The sequence below is a fragment of the Amblyomma mixtum genome, chromosome 3 (assembly GCF_055824585.1).
Source record: "Amblyomma mixtum isolate Tamu chromosome 3, ASM5582458v1, whole genome shotgun sequence".
Classification (NCBI taxonomy): Eukaryota; Metazoa; Arthropoda; class Arachnida; order Ixodida; family Ixodidae; genus Amblyomma; species Amblyomma mixtum.
The window spans coordinates 217,402,723-217,427,204 of record NC_143014.1 but is presented as its reverse complement, the minus strand read 5'-3'; the positions used below and the strand labels follow the sequence as shown (position 1 = coordinate 217,427,204).

Genomic DNA, 24,482 nt, shown 5'->3' with positions numbered 1-24,482 from the left:
AGTACAGGTGTACTGTACCGCAAGCATCCCACAAATAGAGCTCTGTATAACTCCAGCATTGACTGGACTGACAAGCCCCATGATTTTCCTCCCAGAAATCGAAGTAAATGAGCGATAGATGTTAGCTTTTTTTTCAGTAGAGTGCAATGCGGGCTCCATGATAAATTGCAGTCGATCAGGATCCCTAGGAAACGATGAGATTTACTGTAAGAAATGACTTGACCGTCGATGCGTACCGGATATGGAGTCATACATTTACGTGTAAATGCCACTAGCACGCACTTTTCCGGTGAAACGCTGAGACCTTTCTTCTGGAGATAGGAAGAAGTGATCGATGCTGCCCGCTGAAGTCTTGCACGCACCTGGGGACGCGTCACAGAGGAGGCCCAAATGCTGATATCATCGGCGTACATACACACCTGGACGGTGTTGGGGAGGTTCTCAGGGAGGGCGATGAGAGTCAGATTAAATAATGTAGGGCTAAGGACACCGCCCTGGGGCACGCCACGGTAGGTGTAATGCGCAGGCGTCGGGCCATCTTCACATTGGATAAAAAATGATCTTTTGGACAGATAGCTCTCTATCCACGCAAACATCCGACCACCGATGCCCACAGTTTCCAGCGCATCAAGGATGGCCTCATGGGTCACGTTGTCGTAGGCACCTTTTACATCCAGAAAGAGTGCCACTGACAAACGTTTCAAGCGCTTCTGTTGTTGAACCGTGGATACGAGGTCAACGACTTTGTCAATAGAAGAGCGGCCCCGCCTGAAGCCGGCCATAGCGTCGGGGTATATTTTGTAGTGTTCGAGGTACCACTCAAGGCGCGACAAAATCATTTTCTTCATGACCTTTCCTACGCAACTGGCCAAAGCTATTGGCCTATACGATGAGAGCTCGAGTGGAGATTTCCCTGGTTTAAGTATTGGTATCAATCGACTCGATTTCCATTCTTGAGGAACAGCACCGTCGAGCCAAGAGTCATTGTAACGTTTGAGGAGCTCTTCTCGCGCGTCGTGGCCAAGGTGGGACAGCGCAGCATATGTGATTCCATCTGGCCCTGGTGAAGACGAACGCCGACATCCTGCAAGAGCAGCGTCGAGTTCCTCACGAGAAAAAAGGACATCCATGGCTGAGACCCGTGAGGCAGGAGGAACACGCCGGGAACTCGAAGCAGTTGGTACACCAGCAATTTTCCTGCAGTAGTCCGTTGCTACCTCAGACTGCTGTCGATCTTGATAGACAGCCAACGCATAGAATGGTTGTCTTTGCTGCGGAAGCGTACGGAGGCCCCGCACAGTACGCCATATGAGGGACATGGGCTTGCGGGGATCCAAGTGCTGACAAAAAGACCTCCAGCGCTGGTTCGCCAGCTGATCCAATCTTCGTTTGATTTTTTTCTGCATACGTCTCGCCTCCCGTAGATCATTTAAGCACTTGGTTCGTCTGTATCGCTTTTCTGCTCGCCGCCGAAGAGCACGCAGGCGTTCTAGTTCAATATCGAAATCACTGCGTATTCTTGAGGACATGATGTGACTTCTCGCAACGTTCATAGCATTAGCTATAGTGTGCTCCAGCCTGCCAGTGAGGGCTTCTTTGTTCGTCTCCTCCATATGTTTTCGAAATACTGCCCAGTCAATTCGCGCGAGTTGGGCTGGGGTGGACGCACCAAGGCCGTTCATTTTGAGGTAGGTAGGAATGTGGTCACTTCCATGGGTCTCCACATCACAAAACCAGCGAACACTCCGGTGCAACGACCTTGAAACTAATGACAGGTCCAGGCAGCTGCTGTAGTGACAGCCGCGCAGGTATGTCGGACTGCCGTCATTCATAACATACAGATCATTGTCGGAAGCAAATAACGCCAGATGCCTTCCTTTGGCGTTAATTCTGGTGCTTCCCCATAGCAAATGGTGGGTGTTAAAATCGCCAGTAATGATCCAAGGAGCACGAGTTTCTTCCATGATGGCCTTCAGCCTTTCGCAGTCTAATTGAGAGGAGGGTGACACATATGCTGCAATCAGTGTGAATTCTTGCGTTTTTGTCTTGATTAAGAAACACGCGTATTGATTGTCATTGTGAGGTGGAACTGGGCAGCAAACATACGTCATGTCAGTGCGGAGGTATACCAAGACTTGGCTGCGCTCCCCGCATGTAGGGGCGAAAAAAGATTCGTACCCGGAGAGCCTGATTGCTTCTGATAATTTGGGCTCGCAGATTACCAATATCGGGAAGTAGTTAGTGAATACGTAAGGACGAAAACTTGACATTCGCGACCTCAGACCTCTTGCGTTCCATTGGAAGATCGTGGCGCCTCTGACTTCCTCACGAAAGGTGGGAAGGTGGCCAGCCATTATGGATTAAAGTCCTTGAAGTGCTGAACCCAGGGAGTCCAGCACTAGTAAAACGCTTCGAGCAGTTGGGGATTGCAGAGCCTGTAGGAGAGGCCGAATTGCATTGACCACGGTCTTTAAAATCACAAGGGTTTGGCGGTCTTGCTCCGGGAGCCCGTCTGCAGCGGCCGACGTGCTCAGCGATGGGAGCTTACGTGGAGGGGCCTCAGGAGGACATAATGGCGGAAGCGCTGGCCAAGGATCGGAACCTGATGACATCTGGCCACCCTTGTCCACAGAGGGCGGACGAAGCACACTGGGGCGAGGAGGAACAGGAGGTGGAGGAGGGTGAGCAGGAGGCGCCAACAGCGCGTTGTTGCGGCTGTCATTGGCAGCAGCCTGTCTGGATTTCCTCTTGCGTCGGGCACGTCTCTTGCGAACGATCGCGGCGGCTTCGCAATGCGTCGAGTTGTCTCGGACCATTTGTCTTAGGACAGCACGCTCTTCTTTTAGCCGCGAGCAGTCTCTAGATGAGGCGTCATGGGGACCGTTGCAGTTTGAACACCTGAGAATTTGTGCTGTGCATGTCTCAGAATCATGAGGCTCGGCACACCGGGAACACACACTCGCGTTGCCGCAGACTCCGCTAACATGGCCCAGTTTCATACAATTGGTGCATTGTAGGGGCTTTGGTATGAATGGCCGTACTGCGTGACGAAAAAGGCCTACCTTCACATGTGACGGAAGGCTGTCGCCTTTGAAGACAATCTTGACACAGCGAGATTTCCCAAGACATAAAACTCGGAGAATCACGGTGCCTTCATTTCCTGGCTTCACAAGTATGGGCAGATCTTGCGTGATCATCTCATCGACGTCATAGATGACGTCAGAAGAAACGTCCTCGCCGAGCGGGATAACTGTACGGACCGACATGCCTCCGAGTTCAGGGATGGCCCGCAGTGATTCGAGTGCTGGCGCATGATGGACGTCAACAGCAACAACGTTTTTGCGCGAGTTCACGCGAACGTCTTTAATTTCGTTCGGCACAAGGGCCTCAAGTTACATTGAGACAGCTTGCCTGTTAAGCCGCCTCATGTTGTGGGATCGATGCGCAGGCAGGATGAGAATAGTATGCTTCGATGCTTGGCCAGTTGTCTTCACCGTGGACTGGCTCGATGAGGAGCTGGCTCTTAATAGTCTTCTTTTGGTCCTGCGGCTCAGGTATGTCTCAAATTCACCTTCGGTACTGTCCTCGCTGAAGTACTCTATGGTATCCTCGCTGTCGGGGTCACTGGGAAGGCTGCAACGCTTCCTCGAAGAACTCGAGGAAGGAGCCGGCAGTCTGGTCGGATGCCCAGGAGGATCCACATCCATCGCCATATGACGGGGGCGGCATCCCCGCAATACACACACAAAATGCACTAAAAAACACTGGAGACGAATAGAAAGCGATTCCACAAGGATGCACTTTTGATTTGATTTCTGCAAATGGTCCATTGGTGGCTCGGCAAGCGTCCACTCTTTAGAGAGTTGTGTGTGTAAGTGGTTTGGGGTTGAAGACAAGTGTGTGAATGCATGTTCGTGCTTTTTATTTTATTTTTTTTAGTTGAGTGCGTCGTCAAGGGCAGGTGTTTTCTGGCATACATGCGAGCCGCAACAAGGGTCGTCGAGAGCACCCGTAGGTTTTGTTTATTTGCAACATCATTTTCGGTGTTTTTTTTTTTTCTGAAAAAGAGGCGGAGGGGGACAATTTCAATAAAAAGTAATAAGTAACGTGACACCTCACGTTACCGGAAAATGTTAATGCAAGAATGTTACCCGTTACCATTCTGAAATGGTAACGAGTACATTACTAAGTTACCGAAAAAAGTAACGCATTACCAGTAACACCATTACTTGTACCGCGTTACCGACAACACTGGCAAAGACCACCTCTTCAGCTCTGTTGCGCTAGAATATGCCCATTGAAATCATTTCAGTGTCCCTTTAAAGAGGGTCGGGTAACATCAATGGCCATCCTTGGCTGGGCAAGGAACTCAAGGCTCCTAACCAATCAAATATCGATATCAGCCTTTTTCTCAGGAGTGAGAAAGTGGCTGAGGTGTATTGTAAAATCAACCAAAGCACTGGGTAAGGGCTCACAATTTTTGAAGAAAGCCTGCTGCTCTTAGAAAGCTAGAAACAAAAGACATGTCAAGAATTTCATTATCACTTAAAGGGACAGTGAGGAGAACTCTATTAATATTTCTTTTATAGCAAAATCCGATAGTTCGGCATTTCATGGCTTTGTTGCCACTTGGCCAGCAGCGAAATATGCATTTTATTTCTAAGAAATTTGGATTCGAAGTTGAAAACGTTTTTCCCGCTGCTCTCTTATGACGACACAGGACTAAGTGACGTGAAACGTGACGTGCACATCACGTAACGCAGACTTCGTGATTTCTGACGGCCAGCAGTGTGGCCTAGCAGCAGCTGAAAAGAAAGCTACCGCCGGCCGCACGTTGAAGGCATCTATCGGCTATTGCGGCCGTCGCTACCGTTGCTTCATTTACTTTTGCACTGGCGTTTTGCCAGCGTTACGATGGATCCCGTTCTCAAAGTCGTCAATGAAGTTCTCGCAAATAGACACCTTTAGCATACCGTGTACCTTGTTACCGTTAGCGGAATACCAAGAGCCCGCCTTCCGCTGGTGAGCAGGCGCTGATTGGTCCCGATGCTGCAGGCGCACGCGTAGCTGCCGGGTATGTGGCGCTACTGGTGAGTTCAAGGAGATTTGTGCATGCATTGGCTGTGCCTCAGTGATTCGTGGCTTCTCGTGCCCCAGTGTTGCTAGAACCATTGGTTCCAGCAACACTGTCTTGTCCTATGACGTCATCATGCTTGTACTTGCGAGTTTTGCCTGTGGTGTTGATACCTGTGTTTTGGTTCTTGCTCTTTTCTACGTTACAAGAGCTTTGTTGTCAGTATGAGTGGTGTTTTTGTAATCAGGAGCTGGTAATTTATCGATACAAGCAAACTTCAGTTTCTCCTCAGTGTCCCTTTATGAGCAGTGCTGGGTGAGAAGGATTGCATTCCTTACCAAATTGAGTAAAATACCCATTTCTTAGTTTTTCGAGCTTGGACCATGCGAATAAATTATGATTTAGTGTAAGCTCATCTCCACATCTTTCACAGACACAGACAGGTTTGTCTCTTTTTTCGTCAGAAAACAGTTATGTATTAGGTGTGTGTTTTATGCAAAGACTACAAAATATTACTTCAATAAAACCTTCCTGGTGTATGCATAACTTCCATTCCCCCAAGGTGGGCTTTATGAAGTGTGGTTAGTTGTTCAGTTCATTATACCACTCTTTCTGCCATTTGTTCTTCAATTTTTTTATGTATCAGCTTCATGCAACCTTCATAAAGGTAGGTTCACATTTTTTATTTCACCACTCCGAGCTCGTACAGCAGCTGAGTCAGCACTCTCTTTACCCTCTCTGCCGAGATGCGCGCGACCCAGCAGAACCTTATCTTATGTCCTTGTGTTGTAACTTTTTTGATGTTGTGAATGACGTTGCCTACTACGGGTTCAACTGAGTTTTTCGACTGTAGTGCTGTGAAGGCTCAAGGAATTGGTGTAGATTATGCTGTTTTAGATGCACTCATGTACTATTTTGTCCAAAGCCATACACACTGCATATCATTCGGCAATAAAGAATGGTACATAACTTGGCAATCTTACTATTTTTTTTTCGCTTCCCCTCTACTACTACACTTCATGGGCGTGTGGAGGGGGTGGGTGTGGGGGAGCAACATGGGGTGGCTGCTCCCCCTTGTCAATGAAATTTTGGATATTTTTAAGCACTCACAGAAAACAACTACACAGCTTGATCACCACGCTTAGCTCCCAGATATCCTTATGAAATGCCCTTCAGAATTACAAGCCAACTTTGCACTTTACACACTATGATTTAGACACTGCTGCTGACGAAGCCATCATCGTGTTTGGTCTATAGAAGAGCTGTCACATCGTGGGAACTGATTATACAATTGTATGTTAACAAAATTTTATTGGTGTGACATACACAGTCAAATCCACTTATAGCAATACCAGTTAGAACAATATATTGGATATAACAATGAGCAACCGCAGCACCATCAGCTTCACCATGTGGTCTATGGTAAAATAAACCGCTCATAACAATTCCATCATAGCACATTACCGGTTAAAACAGTTGAATCTGGTCACTGAGAGCCAACCTTAAAAGATACAAAAGCATGGAAGAGCTAGAATGACAACAGCCAAACCACACTCAAAGCAAAAGTGCATGTTGTTGTGAAAGAGCATAGACCTCCAGTTTCAGGAATTAACCAGCAGACTGTTCCTGGTGTGTGTTGTGTTGCGTTGTTGTTCGCAAAGACTAATTAGCCACTTCACCATCGACTGCCGTGTTACGGAGGGCTGCTTCTACGAAAAAAAGCTTGCTTGCTTTCACCAACGCTCGGGATTCCTACTTCTGCGGAATTCCAGCAAAACAGCCAAGACCAGCAGTGACAAACCCTATCCAGACCAGGTCTGGTCGTGACGCCGTGACAAAGTCTATCCGGTTCAGGGACAACACATCACGCGCTCCCCTTTCTTGCTTCCCTGCCCACCGTTCTACTACCACTCCTGCAAGCACAAGATGAACCGATGACGACTGTGCACAAGGGCTGCACCCACGAAAGCTGCTCCTTGGCGAGAAAGGGCCGGAACCGGAGGCAAAACAGCTCCAACATAACAGCTCCCCCTGCGTGTGCCAGAGGCACATAGGGCCCTGCCTCAGCCTCACTGTGTGTGAGCTAGGCAGGTGCTGTAGACCGGTGTGGTGTGCCCTGTCCCTGGACAGACCTAGACCAGACACAGCTAAGCGCGAGTGCTCGGGTCCATGGTGACGCACTGCTCACCATCATACCCCTGCGGGAATGTCCCTGCAGATCCTCAGGAGCCCGTGGTGTTACAACACACCAAAATATGCACATTGCAGATGCCTCTCTGGGGAAGGAGGGACCCGAAAAAGTTGTTCACAGCTCTGAGGTTTGCGCCATCTTGTTGCTATGGTGTCGACTGTGGCGTCAACATTTACGTCAGTGTGCTTTCGCATGTCACTTCTCGGTTTAAGTGGAGTTAAACCCTGGCTAGTTTTTTCTTTCAGTTTCTAAATAATTATCATCCAGCCATAAAAAATTAGACTTTATTTCCCATTTAGTAACGCAACATGTTAAAAAGAAGCTAAAACATTCCCTATCTTTTCCTTGGTTTCGGCACACATTTCCAGTGCCACTGCACTCGCAATGCTTTGAGAACTGAGCTCCTAACAAACCCTGTGCACTGCAGCTCATATTGAGTGCGGTAGTACAGCCTCCCGCAAACTTAGACTGAAGTGTGCACCTTCTTGGCCTGACAGTTATACTAAGCAGTGGCTGCTGGGTCCGAGACCATGCTGCATGGTGTGTTTGGGGCGGCTGGTGACAGCAGGTGTCCCCAGCCACCCTAGCATGGTCGCAGACCCAGCAACCAACGCTCAGCGATGCCAATGCCAATCAAAGCCATGCATTCAAGCATTCGTGTTAAGCTTGTGGGCGGCTGGAGACTCCACACTAACACTACAGCGTGTGGCTTGGACTGACATTATCCCTACTTGTCACCGACCAGTTGCTCCGAGACCATCTTGGGTGGCTGTCGTCAACTGCCAAAAACACACCGCGCAGAATGGTCTAGGAAACACTGACTAGCACTCAGTGGCGCTCATGTGAGTCCAAGGCATGTACTCAAGCGTTCACGTTAAGTCCGTAGGCAGTAGTTCACAGTACAATCCCAAAAGCAGCACAAGAACAGAAAATTCCTGAGACATGACCACCAAAAGGTTTGCGAAATTACCTGTCCTGCGTTGATTTGATCCAGTACATACAAGATATTGTCCAACATGAAGCGAATATGGTTATCTTCTGTGCCCTCCCCACTGCTGTTGAATGAAGAAGGAAAAAATAGTAAAAGTGAGATTTATCAGCATATTGAGCTCAAAATCAGGAAGGAAAGAGAAAGAATTGAGTGCCTTTTTGAACCCTGTAAAAAAGAATTTGCATCAAGCACAGCCAAGCAGAAAAAAAAAACAGTACATCCTTTACAAATGCTAGTACTACTCCCATGAGCCCTTGGAAACAATTTCAAAAAATGTGAACGTCAAACTGTCTCAGTTCTTTTAGAACCCAGGACAAATAATTAGTTGCAAGGCAAGGACAGTTGTAAGAGGGGCAATTAAATGCGAAGGTGGGAATGGTAAGCTTGGATTCACTGAAGAATAAAGTAACTGGTACAGTGATGCCTACTGTGGCAAAAAGGTACACTATATATTACAAGCTGGTGACCACTGTGGTGGGTAGTTTTTGCACAGCTTATCCACATTTGCTGCTTACACACCACATAAGAATGTGAAATGCTATAGCACATAGCCCCAGTGCATCCCAAGGTTAAGCAGATATATATGGGGGAGGAAGAACTTCTCTTTAGAACAGCATACAAAACTGCCTTCAGTGGCTTGGAACTTGTCGTGCACTAGCGAAATATAAGGCTTTCAAAAGCAAAAAAAAAGCAAAGCGCACGCGCGTGCGTACGTGCGTGCACGTGTGCGTGTGTGCGTTGTCCTAATGACACCACATGATGTGCCCCACATCAGAGGCTTATTTTTCTTCATAAGAGATTTATGCAGTCTCCTGCGCATGCTTGCCCCATGTGGAGTCTCCCGTTTCACATGACCTTGCTCTACGGCAAAAGGCCTTTCCATTATGCTGCCACAGTTTTTCAGCACTCTCTCCGGAAGGATGACAGCTACCTTCTTAATATGGCATTTAATATTCTGTCTCTCATCTAGTGCAACCAGAAGGCCTCAAACTAAGCCTGGCCAGACAATGGCAATGCTTTGCTGGCTGTTCTGCCTTTGCTGGTATTCTCGCATAGTACAGATCTCCCCACACACATGTGGTCGGGCCCACTAGTCAATGTAGTTTACATATGTTACTTCTCTGCCCTTCTCTCCCTCTTTCCACACAACAGAGCGGTAGGCTTGAGGATCATGGCGCAGGCTGATATTTATGTCTGCTTTCGCAAATATATTCTCTTTTCCTTTGAAAGGTAGACTGCTACCTGTCACTAGTGCAGACTTGTTCCAATTGGCACACACTGCCAGCAATCAGTGTCTTAGAACACAAAAGCTTCCATTTGGCAGCTAGTGAAGTACTGTTCCCCAAATTCTGTTTATGGAACAAGACAGAACTTGTGCTGGAAATGCTCACAGACTAAAAAGCACCTATAACAACCTGCATACCTGATACTGGAAGCCTGAGCAGACGAGATGCTCACTTCTTGGCGAGATGCATCCCTTTTGCGGCGATTCTTTCTTTTTTCACCTCTACGAGCGAGCATCGGTTTGAAATTTACTCTCTCCTTTGGCCGAAGCCTGCACAATCGACTCCATGTGGCTTCGTCGTGAGACGAAGCAGGGAGAGAGGTCATTTTTGACACAAGCTCTGAAAGCAAAGCAAATGTTTCGTTATTTTCTCTTCTCTGTGAAGAGCTGGAGCAAGTGTTCTCTCACGCTTTGAAGACTTAAAAGCTTAAGAGCACAACAAGAATTGAAAGGCAAAGTTAACACGCAGTATCATGTGTTCGCCAATATATCACAAGCTACATTTTGGACTCTATTTTTCGTTCTCAAATGGGCAAACCTCCAAAAGCAGGCAGAGCTTTATTATTCCAGTGTTTATAGTTTTCAAGCTCTCAACACAACCCACTACAGTAGAATCTCTATGACACGAATTTATAAAGTGCCCTGGCAGAGTGCACTGTGTGTAATGGGCAGAAATTTGAATGTTACGAATGACCTCCACCCCAGTGCAGATGATACGAACACGCAGGCGTGTGACCGCACCCTCGAGCACCATGTATTTGCTTCTGGTAGATCGCCGACGCTGGTATCACCAGCCCTGCAGCGTGCATCGTGAGTAGTGATCGCCGGTGCCGCAATATCCAATGTTGCTCTGTGCTGGTCGCGCACAGCCAGTGTCTCGAATTGGTGGCTGCATGTGACCCTACATAAAGCTGTCAGCCGTAAACAGATCTGCAAAATTTCTGCATATAATTTTGTTTCTTTTGGATATATTTTTATGGCCCCATGAGACTCGTATGATTGAGATTCTACTTAATAAACCTTAAATAAGAAATTAAACATGACACTACTTTATGGACTTAATGAAGCCGACAGCACCAAAATCAAGAAAAGCATGATAGATACTTCTAGCTCTCTTTTTTAATATGAGGACTTCCTAAATTTGAAATTAAGTTTATTTTATGGCTGCAAGATATAACTGATTAGAAAGCAGAAAAAAAAAAATAAACCACATGCTGCCACATGCAACTTACAGCCTCCATATTTCGGGTACAATGCTCTACCAACTGACCTATGGTAGCGGCGGCAGCTGTCCAATCTTCTATTTTCAGGAGCATCTATGTTGCCTGTAATCTAATCCTGAGAGTATTCACGAGTGCCACAATCGTCTATGGCGGCGGACGTAGTTCGTCCTATAGTACCACGAGCGTAACATGGAACATGACTGAACGGTGAGGGCGGAAGCTAAGCAAGAACCATCTTATGCTGCCTATAGCATCTCGGCTGTCAGAACTAAGGCCCTGGCTATGAGATACATATGAGGAAAGTAGACAGCTCCAAGAACCAATGAAAGCATAGGGATGTCTCCATATTTTTGTTTTTTACATGTGGTGTCACTCATTTTGAAATTAATAGCATAAAAATTTTATCGCTGGAGGATAACTGATTAGAAACTACAAGAAAAAACAATCAGATGCCGGCACTGGGGTCCGAACTTACAATTCCTGAATTTTAGTACAGTGCTCTACCACCAATTGAGTGGGGCCATCGTGTTGGCGCGGTGGTTACGGGTTACAGTGCTTGACTGCTGACCCGAAAAACCCAGGCTTGATCCCGGCCATGGCAGTGGCATTTCAGTTGAGGTGATATGCTAGAGGTCTATGCACTGTGCGATGTCGGGGCATGTTAAAGAACACCAGGAAGTCGAAAACATCCAGAGCCCTCCACTACGGCGTCCCTCATAGCCTGAGTAACTTTGGGATGTTAAACCCCATAAACCATAAATCAAAAAACCTACCAACAGAGCTATGGCGGCAGCTGTCTAATCTTCTGTTTTCTGGAGTATTTAGTAGCATGTCCTGTGTTACCATGAGCGTCATGAGGAACATGACTGAATGGTGAGGACAGAAGCTATACGACAACCCTCTTTGCTACCTGCGGCATCAAGGCTGCCTGAACCAAGGCCCTTCGTTATGACGTAGACATGAAGAAAGCCGACAGCACCAAAACCAAACAAAGCATAGGAGATGTTTCTATCTTTTTTTTATAGACGTGTTGTTACTCAATGAAAAATTAATAGTCTAAATATTTCATGACTGGAAGGTAACTAATTATAAACAGAACGAAAAAACAACCACATGCCAGCAGTGGGATCCGAAACTGCAACCTTCGAATTTAACAAGCTCCTCATTTGCGTACCCTTGTCTGCTCAATACCTTAACAATGGCCTTCATTCTGGCAGCCTTGAGGCCACAGGTGACACAAGAGGGTTCTCACACATCTTCCACCCTCACCATTCAATCCCGTTCCACGTAACAGTTGCAGTCCTACAGGGCATACTACATCCACTGTCATGGACAAGGGTGGTCCTGATGAACCCTCTCAAGGTTGAGTTAAAAGCAGCATAAATACCTAAGAAACCAGAAGACTGGACAGCCGCCACAGTAATTAAGTTGGTAGAGCACTGCGTGCAACATTAGGAGGTCGTGGGTTTGGACCCCACTGGCAGCATTTGGTTGTTTTTAGTGCGAAAGCACTTGTACGATCATCAGAGCTGAGCAAATATCTTCCTTGTGCATCTTGCTTGTGCATCACTCCCACTGTCAAGTCAATGTTGAGCAAAGACCTTGCTTGTGCATCGCTCCCACTGTCAAGCCAATGTTGAGCAAAGACCTTGCTTGTGCATCGCTCGTTGCGATAGCAACAATGACACCAACGTTAAGCCTAGGTATAGCTACAGCGTGTATCTTGCTTGTGCATCGCTCGACATGCAATTGAAGTCCAACCATATTCGAGCGTGCCCAACACAATGGCGGCCTCAAAATTTGGCCTGTGACATTTCCAAAAATTGGCCCGAGCCAACCTCGAAAAAGTGCGTTGTGTTGGGCATTAAGGCACATAGGCAACTATTAATCAAGAAAGTTGGGCTAGCTGGTGGTTGGCAACTAAGTCCATCATGTGCCAAGCTCATGATATAGGGAATTTTTCTGCAGTTTTGTAGAAATATGAAAAATCGTCAGTTGTGTAGGGGGCGTAAAACATTGGTAATACACAGTGAGGTCAAAGGAAAGAGATTTTTAGAAATGGCGACTAATAAAAGCTTTAAAGAGACTCTGAAATGATTTCGATGGGCATAATCTAGTGCAACAGATCTGCAGAGGTAGTCGTTGAGGGTATTGGAGTGAAATTTGAAAGCTCTGCGTGCACCCTTTAATTCAGAATTAATTGTTAAAAATTGCTCCTCGTAGTAGCTCACAACCAATTAGGGTGGCACATCTCACCACATGTCCCCTACCTCGATGAGGTCAGTGGGCATAAGCACCAACTTTCAAGCACGCCCCGTCTGCCCACTGACGTCACCGGGGAAGGGGACACGCGGTGAGGTGTGTCACCCTAATTGGCTGCGAACTACTGCAAGCAGCAATTTTGAACTATTGTTGCTAAATTATGGGTTGCACATAGGGCTTTCAAATTTGATTAACCCAAAAACCCAAAATTTGACTAACCCACAAACACCACCTCTTCAGCTCTGTTGCACTAGAATATGCCCATTGAAATCATTTCAGGGTCCCTTTAAACAGGGTCAGGTAACATCAATGGCCATCCTTGGCTGGGCAAGGATCTTAAGGCTCCCATCCAATCAAATAAAGACATCAGCTTTCTTCTCAGGAGTGAGAAAGTGGCCGAACTGTGTTGTAAAATCAAGCAAGGCACTGGGTAAGAATACACAAGTTTTGAAAAAAAAACAGGCTTCTATTAAAAAGCTACAAGCACAAGGCATGTCATCAATTACATTATCACTTACGAATAGTGCGGGGTGAAAAAAATACTTCTTCGTTTTTTTCAAGTTTTGAGAATGCAAATAAAATATGGTTTAGTGTGAGCTCGTCTCCACATCTTTCCCAAACAGGTTTGTCTTGATTCGTCAATAAGTCGTTATGTGTCAAGTGTGTGTGTCCTATGCAAGGGTGACATAACATTACTTCAAAGAAACGTTCCTGGTGTCTGCATGACTTCCATTCTTCCAAGGTGGGCTTTATGTAGTGTAGTTTGCTACACTACATAAAAATCCCACTCTTCCTGCCATTTGTTCTTCAATTTATTATGCATCAGCTTCATGCAGTTTTTATAAGGTATGCCCACATTTTTTACTTCACCACTCCAAGCTCGTACCGCAGCTGAGTCGCCTCTTTCGCTACTCCTTTCCTTTCTTACGACTTGGCTCGGGACCCAGCAAGACCTTATCATTAGTCCTTGTGTTGTGACTTTCCGATGTTGTGAATGACGCTGCCTACAAAGGCTTGCATGGTGTTTCTTGAGTGTAGTGCTGTGAGAAGGCTTAGGGAATTGGTGCAGATTAGACTGTTTTCGATGTTCTCATGTACTATTTTGTCCAGAGCCATATACACTGCATAACATTCAGCAGTAAAGATTGATACATAACATGGCTATCTTACCATTTTTTCCCACATCCCCAGCACTACTGCACTTCTAACGTGCTTTGTAGTTTTCGAGCCATCTGTGTGAAATTCCATGTAGCTTGTGTATTTCGCTTTCAAAGCCAGGTATTCTTGTATTCGTGTAGTAATTGTTCATGTGGTGTTTGTTTTTTACGAAACTGTGTTAGCATGAAGTCACAAGTAGTGGGATGGCAGTATCACAGCGGCAAATGGATCGTGCCTCGGAAGATGTCAGGTAGGACATCTGGTATTCCTAGTTCATGACACGCATCTTCAAAGGGTAATAACAAAGGTCTGACTGGTTGTGGTTTATAACTGAACTGTGTTTTTGATGTGCATTTCATAACTATAAGGTAAAAAAGGTGTTTTGGTAAAGATCTTATTTTCAGTACGTATTGCCACGAATATCTGGACTGTTTGTTTCTTCATTGTTCAAACCTGCCAACAAATGGCTTTATTGCTTTGTCTGTGATGCAAGACACCACCATATTTATCTTGATTGATCGCATCCAGGAGGTGCCGATTCTAGGCTGTTCCAGAATGTGGTAGCAACTTTGCATGCTGAATCTAGAAAGCTCACTATCAGCTTTAAACTGAGGGCGACCAAGACTGGCAGGCATTCTGTTCAACGACCACCGAGCACACTTGTTGCTACGCAGCGGCCGAGTGATGTAGTCCATTGTGGGCGCAAGTCAGCCGAAATAAAGAGTTTTGTTTGGAAGCTATTTTCACTCTCTTCCTGCTCTCCAGACTGCAATCACCACTATGTGACAGTATGCATAGGTAAGCATTGCTTTTCAGTTTGCAATGAATGGTTCATTTGTTCTACATACAGGCTGTTTATGGGGGATATTCTGTATGCACCAGTTGACAGACGCAGACCCAGATTTTGCACAGGATCCAGTTTTTTGAAGTATGATAGTCTTGCAGACCCATACTCAAAGTATCCATACTCTAAAGTAGACCGTACTACAGAACGGAAGATCTGTAAAAGGCATAACCTATAGGACCCCCAGTGCTTTCACGAGGGTACTCTCAGTGTATTTAGGGATCGGAAGGTTTCTTTTTGAGGGTGTTTATGTGAGGCAAGAATATGAGCTTTCTGCCCTAAGTTATGTGTAGAAATTTGTGTTCTTGTTTTACTTGCAGTACAATTTCATTTAAGTGCAGGGTCGGATCAATCTGCAAGCCTCTTTTGAGTGAAAAAAGAACAGCAAGTGTTTTTTGTGACGGGAACATAAATTCATTTTGGTCTGCCCAAATCGCTAGTTTATTGAGTGTGAGCTGTACCTGTCCCTCGCATGTTGCTATGCTGGAAGATGTGCATGCAATTTGAAGGTCATCAACATAAACGGAATACATGATGGACTTTGGAATTATTTTTGATATGGAACTCATTTTTACATTAAAGAGCATGGTATTTAGAATGCACCGCTGTGGTACCCCATTTTCCTGGATGATTTTTCCGGAAGTGTGGAACCTAGGCATACATGAAATGAATGGTCAGAAAGAAAGTCTTTCAAACAGTTAAGCATTCTGCCATGAAAATCTAGATCCACTAGGTCATGAAGAATCACAAGCCTCCAGGTTTTATCATAGGTCTTTTCCAAGTCAAAAAATACTGCCAGACAGTGGGTGCTGTTTGTGTATCAACACTCCACGGACTGTGTTTTTCAGAAAGATGAGATGGTCATTTGTACAACATGCTTTTTTAAATCCAGATTGGTGGACATCAACAAGTTCAGGTGATTTCAGAATAAACATTAACCTTATATTTAGCAAACTATCAAATTTTTTGGTTTGTTTTGGTTTATGGGGTTTAACGTCCCAAAGCGACTAAGGCTATGAGAGACGCTGTAGTGGAGGGCTTCGAAAATTTGGACCACCTGGGGTTTTTTAATGTGCACTGACATCGCACAGTACACGGGCCACTAGAATTTCTCCTCCAAAGAAATTCAACCGCCGCGGCCGGGATCGAACCCGCGTCTTTCGGATCAGCAGCCGAGCACCATAACCACTGAGCCACCGCGGCGGCCCTTTCAAAATTTTTGGCAAAGACAAGTCGTAAGAGCTATTGGCCCGTAACTACCAGCTGAGGTTGGCAGTTTTTCAGATTTCAGGCATGGCACAATCATGGCCTTTTTCCATACCTCTGGCATTCTTAACGCGAAAGCCTTTAATGCCTCATCGTTGTAAGCAGGAGTTGTTGACAGAAATGTCACGCTTTTCAATTGATTGAAATGGTCATGACGTCAGAGTACGCGAATTTTAAATGGGGCCAATTGTACTTTGGCTAGTAACCATGCAACCAATTAAAGGGATGGTATAGTGATGCTCAAAGTAAGTGGGACTGAGTTTAGTTAATTAGTTTATTAACCAATTAGCCTAATTATCCTTTCTAGTCAGACCAGGTAAATAAATAAAACCGAGTTGGAAATTGGTCGAGTTGAGAAATCGAACCAGGGTCTCCGGAGTGCAAGTCGAGCACGCTAACCATTCCGCCATGCCAGCTCGATGGTTTGGAATGAACAGAATGCGTGTCTAGTGAATACGGTGTCTTTGTTCACTCCCATCTTCCTCCCTTCCCGTTGCGGCGAGGTTCAGGTGTCCTCTGAGATATGCGAGACAGACACATTACCTTTCCTCAAAAAACAATTTTTCGACGAGCAAGGCATAGAGCCGAACGGGCAATGGCGTTCTGTGGCCTCCCTGGCATCGTTGCAAGACACTGTCGCGTTCCACTCTTAAATAACACCATCTGTCGGGCTAGTTGGTTGCGATGCATATGTATCAGCAGCGCGAACACAACACAGGAAGAAGAAGAAGAAGGTAAAGAGCGCTCTTTACCTTCTTCTTCTTCCTGTGTTGTGTTTGCGCTGCTGATACATATGGTTCCACTCTTAGAGGCGAAGCTTAACATCTTAACCACACATCAGTGACACAAGCAGCAACACCGCACTTTAAGTCAACAATGTACCCCTGTGAATTTTTTTTTCAGATGCCGTATTTAGTTGAATTTCAGAAGAGCTTCTACAGCATCTTCGGAGAGGTGGGCAAGCATTTCATAATGTACCTGATCATGGCCCAGTGCTGTGTATTTGCTGGCTAACAATATTCTACGGATTTCATGTAGTGTAACCAAATTATTGTAATGTTCATTTGTACTGCCACTTGTCGGCAGTCGTTATTTTTCACTGGTGTTCTTGTACTTTAAAAATGATTGTGTGTAGTGTGAGGAACTAGAAACTGTGGAGAAGTGTTCTCCTAGCTTGTCTGCCTGTTCACTAATAGTACTTGTACCATGAGCTGTCAGGAAAGGAAGTGTGAAAGGAGAGAAGCTGCAATTAAGTTTAAGGAGGGGTTCCGATAATTCGATAACTTGGACTGCAGAAGTGGTCCCAGTCAACGCCTATGTAAGTCTATGGCGTTGAACACTTGTTAATTTGGACACGCTCCCAACCACAGGCGGCATCTCTGTTTGAGTGACATAGCAAGCGATGGTGCTAATACCAGCATTATGTGAAATATCACGTCAGACAGTTACCCACACATCTCTTACGTCAGGCAATGGCAGGCACGATGACATTTGGAGGGCCTCAACGGTGAAAAATTGTGCATCCACACAGTTTCAGTTTCTCTTTTCTGAGTGCAGCTCGACTAGCTGGGCGAGTACAGTTCTGCACAGTTTCAGCCGATGATTGTTGTAGCCCTAGTCATTTAAGTTTCTCACCAGAATGAGTTTTACACTTATGTGCTTCTTCTGTTCTTTCACTGGGGTGAAACTGCGTGCTCGTCATGCACTGCTCGCAGTTTGTGTGCTAGCATTTCCTCACATGCAATCACACCGCTTGTGAGGAGTCTGCAATGCTACCACGTCCCATTGCGAAGCAGGCTGTAGCAGCCTTTACCAGTCTGGAACAGTTCTGCATTAACAATACCGAGAAAGTGCACGGAGTAATGCATGCGACATAATTCAGAAAACCCATTGTTGCCATGCAGTTTTCATCTCAAAAGCAGACAACTGCTGCCCCGTCTTTCGCCAGAAAAATTTGCTGCCACAAACGGTTTCTGGCAAGTTTGGGACGATTGTTATTAATTAATTTGGGCCTTTGAATCATTTGGACATTTTTCCTGGTTGCTGAAGTCCCAACTAATGACTTTTTACTGTATTGCTTATTCAGTGTGGATAACGTCTGACGACATGCTGGAGGTATCTATTCCCGTCTTCAGTACCCAAGTCCCAAGAGGGCAGCACAAACATCCAATGTGTTGCTGAATCCCAATGACATACACAGCGTCTTGAACAGTCATTCTAGTAGCTCACTGTTTAACTAGCGAGAAAGCATGAATGAGAAGTTCTGAACTCTCAAAAGATATCTCGCATAGGTCACACTGTAGTATGTGCAGATCAATAACGCCTCATAGGCCTCATTCATTATTATTCACGCAGGTGTGCACACCTCTTCTTTATGTCCTCCAAATGCATTGGCAATCTAACTTCAAGCCATCTAGCCAGTCATCATGATAATACCGAGCTTCTGGGAATTTTTTGGCATAGGTACTGTGTTGTGTTGCTTGTAATGAAGACAAACCAGTGATAAAGATTCTTCGTAAATATGGTGATTAAGCCTGCCGTTGCAAAAGATGTACTGCAGGTGTGACTATAGCTTGTTCTTTCAGGTGTTGCAAGCCAGGCGTTAAAGCTGGAGATAGTATTGAATGGCTCTTGCCACATTCATTAGTCCACTCTTGTTCGGGTACACACACTTTCGACTCAAATAGCATACCAGTTTCGCTGTCAAGATTTTTTGTAATTCATACGGATCTTTGAAATAACTTGATAGGATTTGTTCTTGGTCCACTGTCATGCACCAAGAACTCGAAGCCAAATTTTTGAGCATGTGGCAAGGGTTGAAACTCGGGAACAGAGGCGTTCCAGGGTGACATAGATGTTCAATTTTATATGTCAAAATGCCAATGTCAAGAGTCTCCATGGAATATACCTTTATTTAGCAGTTGTCTCCGACAATCTTCACAATGCGTAAACCACAGGCTTCTACTTTTTTTTATAATGAATACCATACTTCCACAATTGTCAGTCGAACTATTTTTTTTTTTAATTTGAAAATTCGAAGTTGTAGAGCCGACTTACACTGGAAACCAAAGCATGGCGCCATCAGTAAAGGTAAGACAAACGAGATATCAGGGATGCTACATCATGGTTGCTTGCAATTTTATGCTTGCTCCACGGCTCTACCCAAGAGTATTCAGCTATTCTGCAGGCTTGTTCAGAAAAATTTTACTTTTTTTTTTACTTTAAACTGCACACTGGGCGCTCATGGGACTGTCGAGAGTAGAATGGAAGGACCACTGTTCCAATCGCGCCGGCGCCGCCAATCAAAACTGCAGCACTTCCGGGGAGTTTCTGAAGCTGATGGAAGAGCCGACGGCACTCGAGCATGATTTCTCTTTGGCTCTGACGCATCTGAGTTGACTGCTGGTCGTGTTTTACCAGTTTTTACTATCATGTTCCATCGTCATTAATATTAGTGCTCCGGGTGTGGGTGTGAACAAGCATGTATGTAGCTCGTTGACGCTTACATTCATGACGGCTGCCATTCTTTGCACTGAAGAAACGAACTGCGTACTAAGACACAAATTCGGCGGTTTGGGACGGATATGATGCAGGTGTGTAACTGCAGCGAGGCAAAATTTTCATTTGTTCCACACGATGTCATGGTGCGGTTGTTTGCAATGTGCGGGATTTCACGGGACGACGACGGGCTGTGGCCGTCAGAAAAGTGTGGGATTTCACTGGACAATAACGGCAGAACGACTAGCTGTGGGACCACAGCAGCCTCAATTGTACGCCGCGATTCAAATCCCTGTCGCAAGCTAGGCTCTTACTTAACTAGTAAGTTTATGGTGCACGAAACGCTAAATCGTATGACACCATCCGGAACATTTTGCGGCGAACGCTTGGGATGATACGATTTTTTCCGACACGCGGTGTCGACAACTTCAATCTTTCCAGAAAATGGTTGTAGCGCCGAAACAGCTAGACGGGACAGGCGCAATGTTGTGTGTTGTCTGTTTCGGCGCTACAACCATTTTCTGGCCAGACAACACTGAGGCATCCTGAAAATGTCCTCAGGATGCCTCCACTGGGATGTTTTGTTGTCCTCAGGACGTCCTTCAATGATCCTCAAATGGGTCTCAACAAGTCATTTTGTCCGGCCCCAGTACGTTTTGAGAACATCCTCAAAAGGGCACCCTAGGCCTTTTGTAGTGCATTTTCAGGACATTTGTCTGAATTTAGGACATGCTCAGGATGTCCTAAAAAGGGCAACAAAGGACTAATTTAGTACATACTGAGGACACTACATTGAAGGCCTCGCTGCAGTTCACTCGGCATTATGAACTGTTCCTCATATTTAAGCTCCATTACATGTACAGCTACACCTAACTGCCACTAGAACAAGAACAATAACAGCTGCCACTGTAGACAGCTAATATAGTGCAAAACTAGGAAGCTATAGCCAAGCTATAAATTTCCACATGCATATGAAGTGTGCAACGCAGGAAACTGGCAGCAAGTTCTAGCATACCCAGTGCCAGAAAAGATCAGGTCTTAGTGCTGTCCTCAATAAACTGGCTCAGATGAGTTTCGGACAGATGAATCTGATGACAGATGAGTTTCCTGCTTGGAAAGGCAGAGAGGCCAGCCGGAAAGTTGAATATCTGGCCTGCTACTCTGCACTGGGGAAGGCGAAGAGAAGAAGAGGATCATGATGGAAGATTCAGCAACCTCAGTAGAATGCACGTAATGCATCAGTTCAACCAGTATAGCAACACTAGCAGGAACAACACAAAAATAATACTGCATAAATATTTATTCATGTTTACACTTGACTACAATGCTCATTTTGTGCTTCAGAGAAAATTCCGATTCTTCAGCTTGGTGAATCTCGGTGTCTTGACCTCAAAGAGTCAATCTTGGTAAAAGCAATATACCTCGAGGCCAACAGTAGCTAGCAGCTTCTGCTTTTTGTAGTTTACTGCATATGTGCAAAGCGTTTCCACAATTAAAAATATATAATGCCTTTAATAGCATCCTGAATTCTTGTTTAGTAAAGCCAGAATTTTTTTCATGTAGGATACATGCACATATTATTTCAGTTCCTACAGTAAGCACAAACAAGTTAAAGAAGCAATTTCACCTGAAAAAATACCCCTCCCCTTTCATGCAATTTGTTAAATCAAATAATCTGGCCACAGAATAAACACAACTTTTCATTTACAGTCTTAGTAGATGAGATACCTGTTCTTAACAGCATTTCATTTTGTATTAACATTTTAGAGGGAGGATATATAAAGTGGCAGGGACAGCAGTATTGGTGAAAAGCGGCAGACATCTCTTGCTAGGCCAACCAGTGCATCTCAAAAGGCTACGATACAGTTAACAATGCTTTCCAAGATATTTCCTCGATACTTGCGGCATACAGCAATAACATGCTATTGCTTCTGCTCCAACAGCAGTTACAGTACAACTTACTATTGCTGTGAACACGGACTTCCTTCGAATGCAGTTTGCGCAGCCTCTCTGCAGCATGACTTTCAATAGCGATGTCACCGCGGCGTGAGATGACTGCGATTTCACTGTCCAAATCTGTAGCTTCGGCCTGAATTCTCTGATGTCATCAGCACCACCTACGCCGCCCTCCGTGGAAGTGCCGTGCATACAGTTCAGAAGCCTGCTGTCATTGCAGTTGGGTGCAGGAAGCATGTCTCTTTCAACACCGTCCACGCCGGGAATACCTTCCGCAGCTTCCCAGGCCCACGCCGACCCATCATCACCGACGGAGCATGACGAGCAGGCTGCCTCGACACCACAGTGCTTGTAACTGTCCGATGACACACCAGAAGCCACTTCTACACTGCCTGTCCCAAGTTCGCTTGACAAGCGCCTGTTCTTCGCACCAGGCTCGCGCGATGTAGGGGTTCTACACACAACGCACGTTGCAGGGTGCTCCAGTTGACGCGAAGTGGACGGCCTTGCTAGCAGTTCATTTCGCTCCAAGTTCAGCAGCCGAAAACAGGAGTCAACACGCAGTTTCCTCTCCCGGCGGAACCGCCGATCAGAGCTTTGTCCAGCTTGTCTGGCGGTGTGACTCAAAAATGGCGCGAACGTGGTGTCATCTGTAACAAAAACAAAAAGAAAACCGCGAGTGCCATAGAAACAAGAGCAAGCGACAAGCAGTTTTGCCTATCGTAGTGAGTGCGAAGTTCGCAAGTTTTCCTTTCAAAACAAATTTAAGGCAGAACGTCAAGCACCTCACCTTTGTCGGCGTCGCCTCCATCTATGCTTTCCTGCGACTTCGCTGCCTAAGTATAAGATGGCTTGGCTTGGCTTGAAGCGACTGGACTTGACCGATTGAAAGGTGGCGTCCACTCGTGGCTACCCCAAAGATGCCGATGTAAACGACAGATCCGAAGAGATTCGAAAGTATAACAGTTTTCTAACTTACGGATAATACAAACAAACAGCGCGACCAACTCTCGATTACTGCAAAACAAAAACTGAAAGGAAATCATGTCGTTTCCGGAACCTCAATGCACGCTTCCGCTGCTCGCGAGTTGGCGTGCGGAAAGCATGGAGGAACGGAAAGCAACGCGCTCGGCTGCTTGCGCCTGCTGAACGTGGGCTGCGGCGTGTATGTTCACGCGTCGCGGCGCGGGCGGTAAATTTTCGCTGTAGCGCACAGCGCAGCCCAACTCGAGCCGTTGCGCTCTTTCTCATAAAAAGGAAAAACGGGAGGTTTAGCCGCGCGGTAGATATAAGCAAGCAAGCACAAAATTGTGCGCTTTAGTTAGCCCACTAATTACCGCGCTTCAATTACCGCAATAATTACGTACAGCAGTAGGAACAACCGCAATCAACAAAAAGGGTCTGTTTGTAACTGGGTCCTCGTCAGGTCCTCGAGATGACATTTCTAGGACCCTCGACTAGGCAGCGTCCTCAGGACGTCCTAAAGACAGTAAGAAAGCGTGAGGACGTCCTCAGGACGTTTGGTGTTGTCTGAGCCCCCCAACAAGTATTACTCGACAACTTCAACTATGATGCCGACGGCTTTTTTCGTGCCGCCGCTGTGGCTCAGTGGTTATGGCGCGCGGCTGCTGACCCGAAAGACGCGGGTTCAATCCCGGCCGCGTATTGCCAAACCATATCCCGTAGACGCACTCGAGCAGACGACGCCCAGGAGTGCGATCACGTGACATCACGCCACTTCCGTCGGCTGAAGCAGCGCTGGCGGCGCCTAGCGTTTGCAAAGCGACTCTAGAGAAGTTTCGGTTTTGGTTTCATGCAGGGACTCGATTCACGCGCACTGCCTCGGCCCTCGTCGCATTTTTTGTTTTTGTCGTTGCGCGAGGGTGCGCCCAGCTTTTTTTTTTCCTCTTTGCGTGCAACGCGGCGCTTTGTACTCGATTCAAACGCACTGCCTGGGTTCTCGTCGCGTTTTTTTTTGTTGTTCTCTTTACGCAGGCGTGGGCGCGACGTCATTGCACAGCTTTTTTCTCTTTTTGCGTGCAGCTCGAGCGAGCTCAGGCTCAGCACAGAGGAAAACCACATCCGCTGGTGTCCGTGCAACGTATACCAGTGGATGCAGTGATACGTACAGGTGCCGTCAAAAGTAAATGGAAGGCAATGTTAACGAAAAATTTAATAATTACGCGCCCCCCCCCCCCCCCTTAATTCATGCATCCTTGAATACATATGTGCAGACTAATTGTGGTTGCGCGAATTGCACTGTCCACCAACAAACATGGACCATTATGCTTTAGATTTAAAGAAATTAATTTTTTTGACAAAGTCGCCTTCCATTTACTTTTAACGGCGACTGTACATACCTTTTCTTTTCCGCAGGCTTTCTAGGGGGCATGAGGTCGGCGCCGATAGTCAAGCGAGATGTTGTCAACTCTCTTTGATGAATATAAACGCTGTTAAAGTAGTTAGCTTGTTTTTTCCGGGCATCACGCGTCGGATATTTGCTCCTATAGCGCCCGTTGTGCAGCATGTGCTACTATTTAGTTTTTTGCTGCCTTCAGTCAGCGCCTGAACTCTGTAGTGCTTTAGCACAATGAAAATGAACGTGTAACCCTGTTTTTATAACATGCACATGTTGAACCCTTTTTCTGGAAACATGCACCAACTAGCCACCTGTTGGAGACGGAGGGGTCCTGGAGTTGACTGACTCGTTCAGCCCCGCAGGTCCCAGCTCCGA

The 24,482-nt window shown here is 46.1% G+C and overlaps 1 protein-coding gene and 1 long non-coding RNA gene across 3 annotated transcripts in view; both read right to left on the bottom strand.

Annotated features, from left to right (window-relative positions):
• Positions 1–24,482, bottom strand: part of LOC149353687 (uncharacterized) — a 50,727-nt gene that overhangs the window by 9,235 nt on the left and 17,010 nt on the right. For both annotated transcript variants that reach the window (XM_089582729.1, XM_089582730.1), the window contains exons 2-3: positions 9,680–9,881; positions 8,236–8,320 (exon numbers count right to left, since the gene is read on the bottom strand). In XM_089582729.1, coding sequence (XP_089438855.1) covers positions 8,236–8,320; positions 9,680–9,867 — 273 coding nt within the window. In that variant the 5' untranslated portion in view covers positions 9,868–9,881. The remainder of the gene's footprint in view (positions 1–8,235; positions 8,321–9,679; positions 9,882–24,482) is intronic.
• Positions 21,078–22,924, bottom strand: LOC149353690 (uncharacterized). The gene is made up of 2 exons (XR_016291028.1): positions 22,539–22,924; positions 21,078–22,398 (listed from the first exon to the last, which is right to left on the bottom strand). It is a non-coding gene; the product is annotated as an uncharacterized LOC149353690 (long non-coding RNA).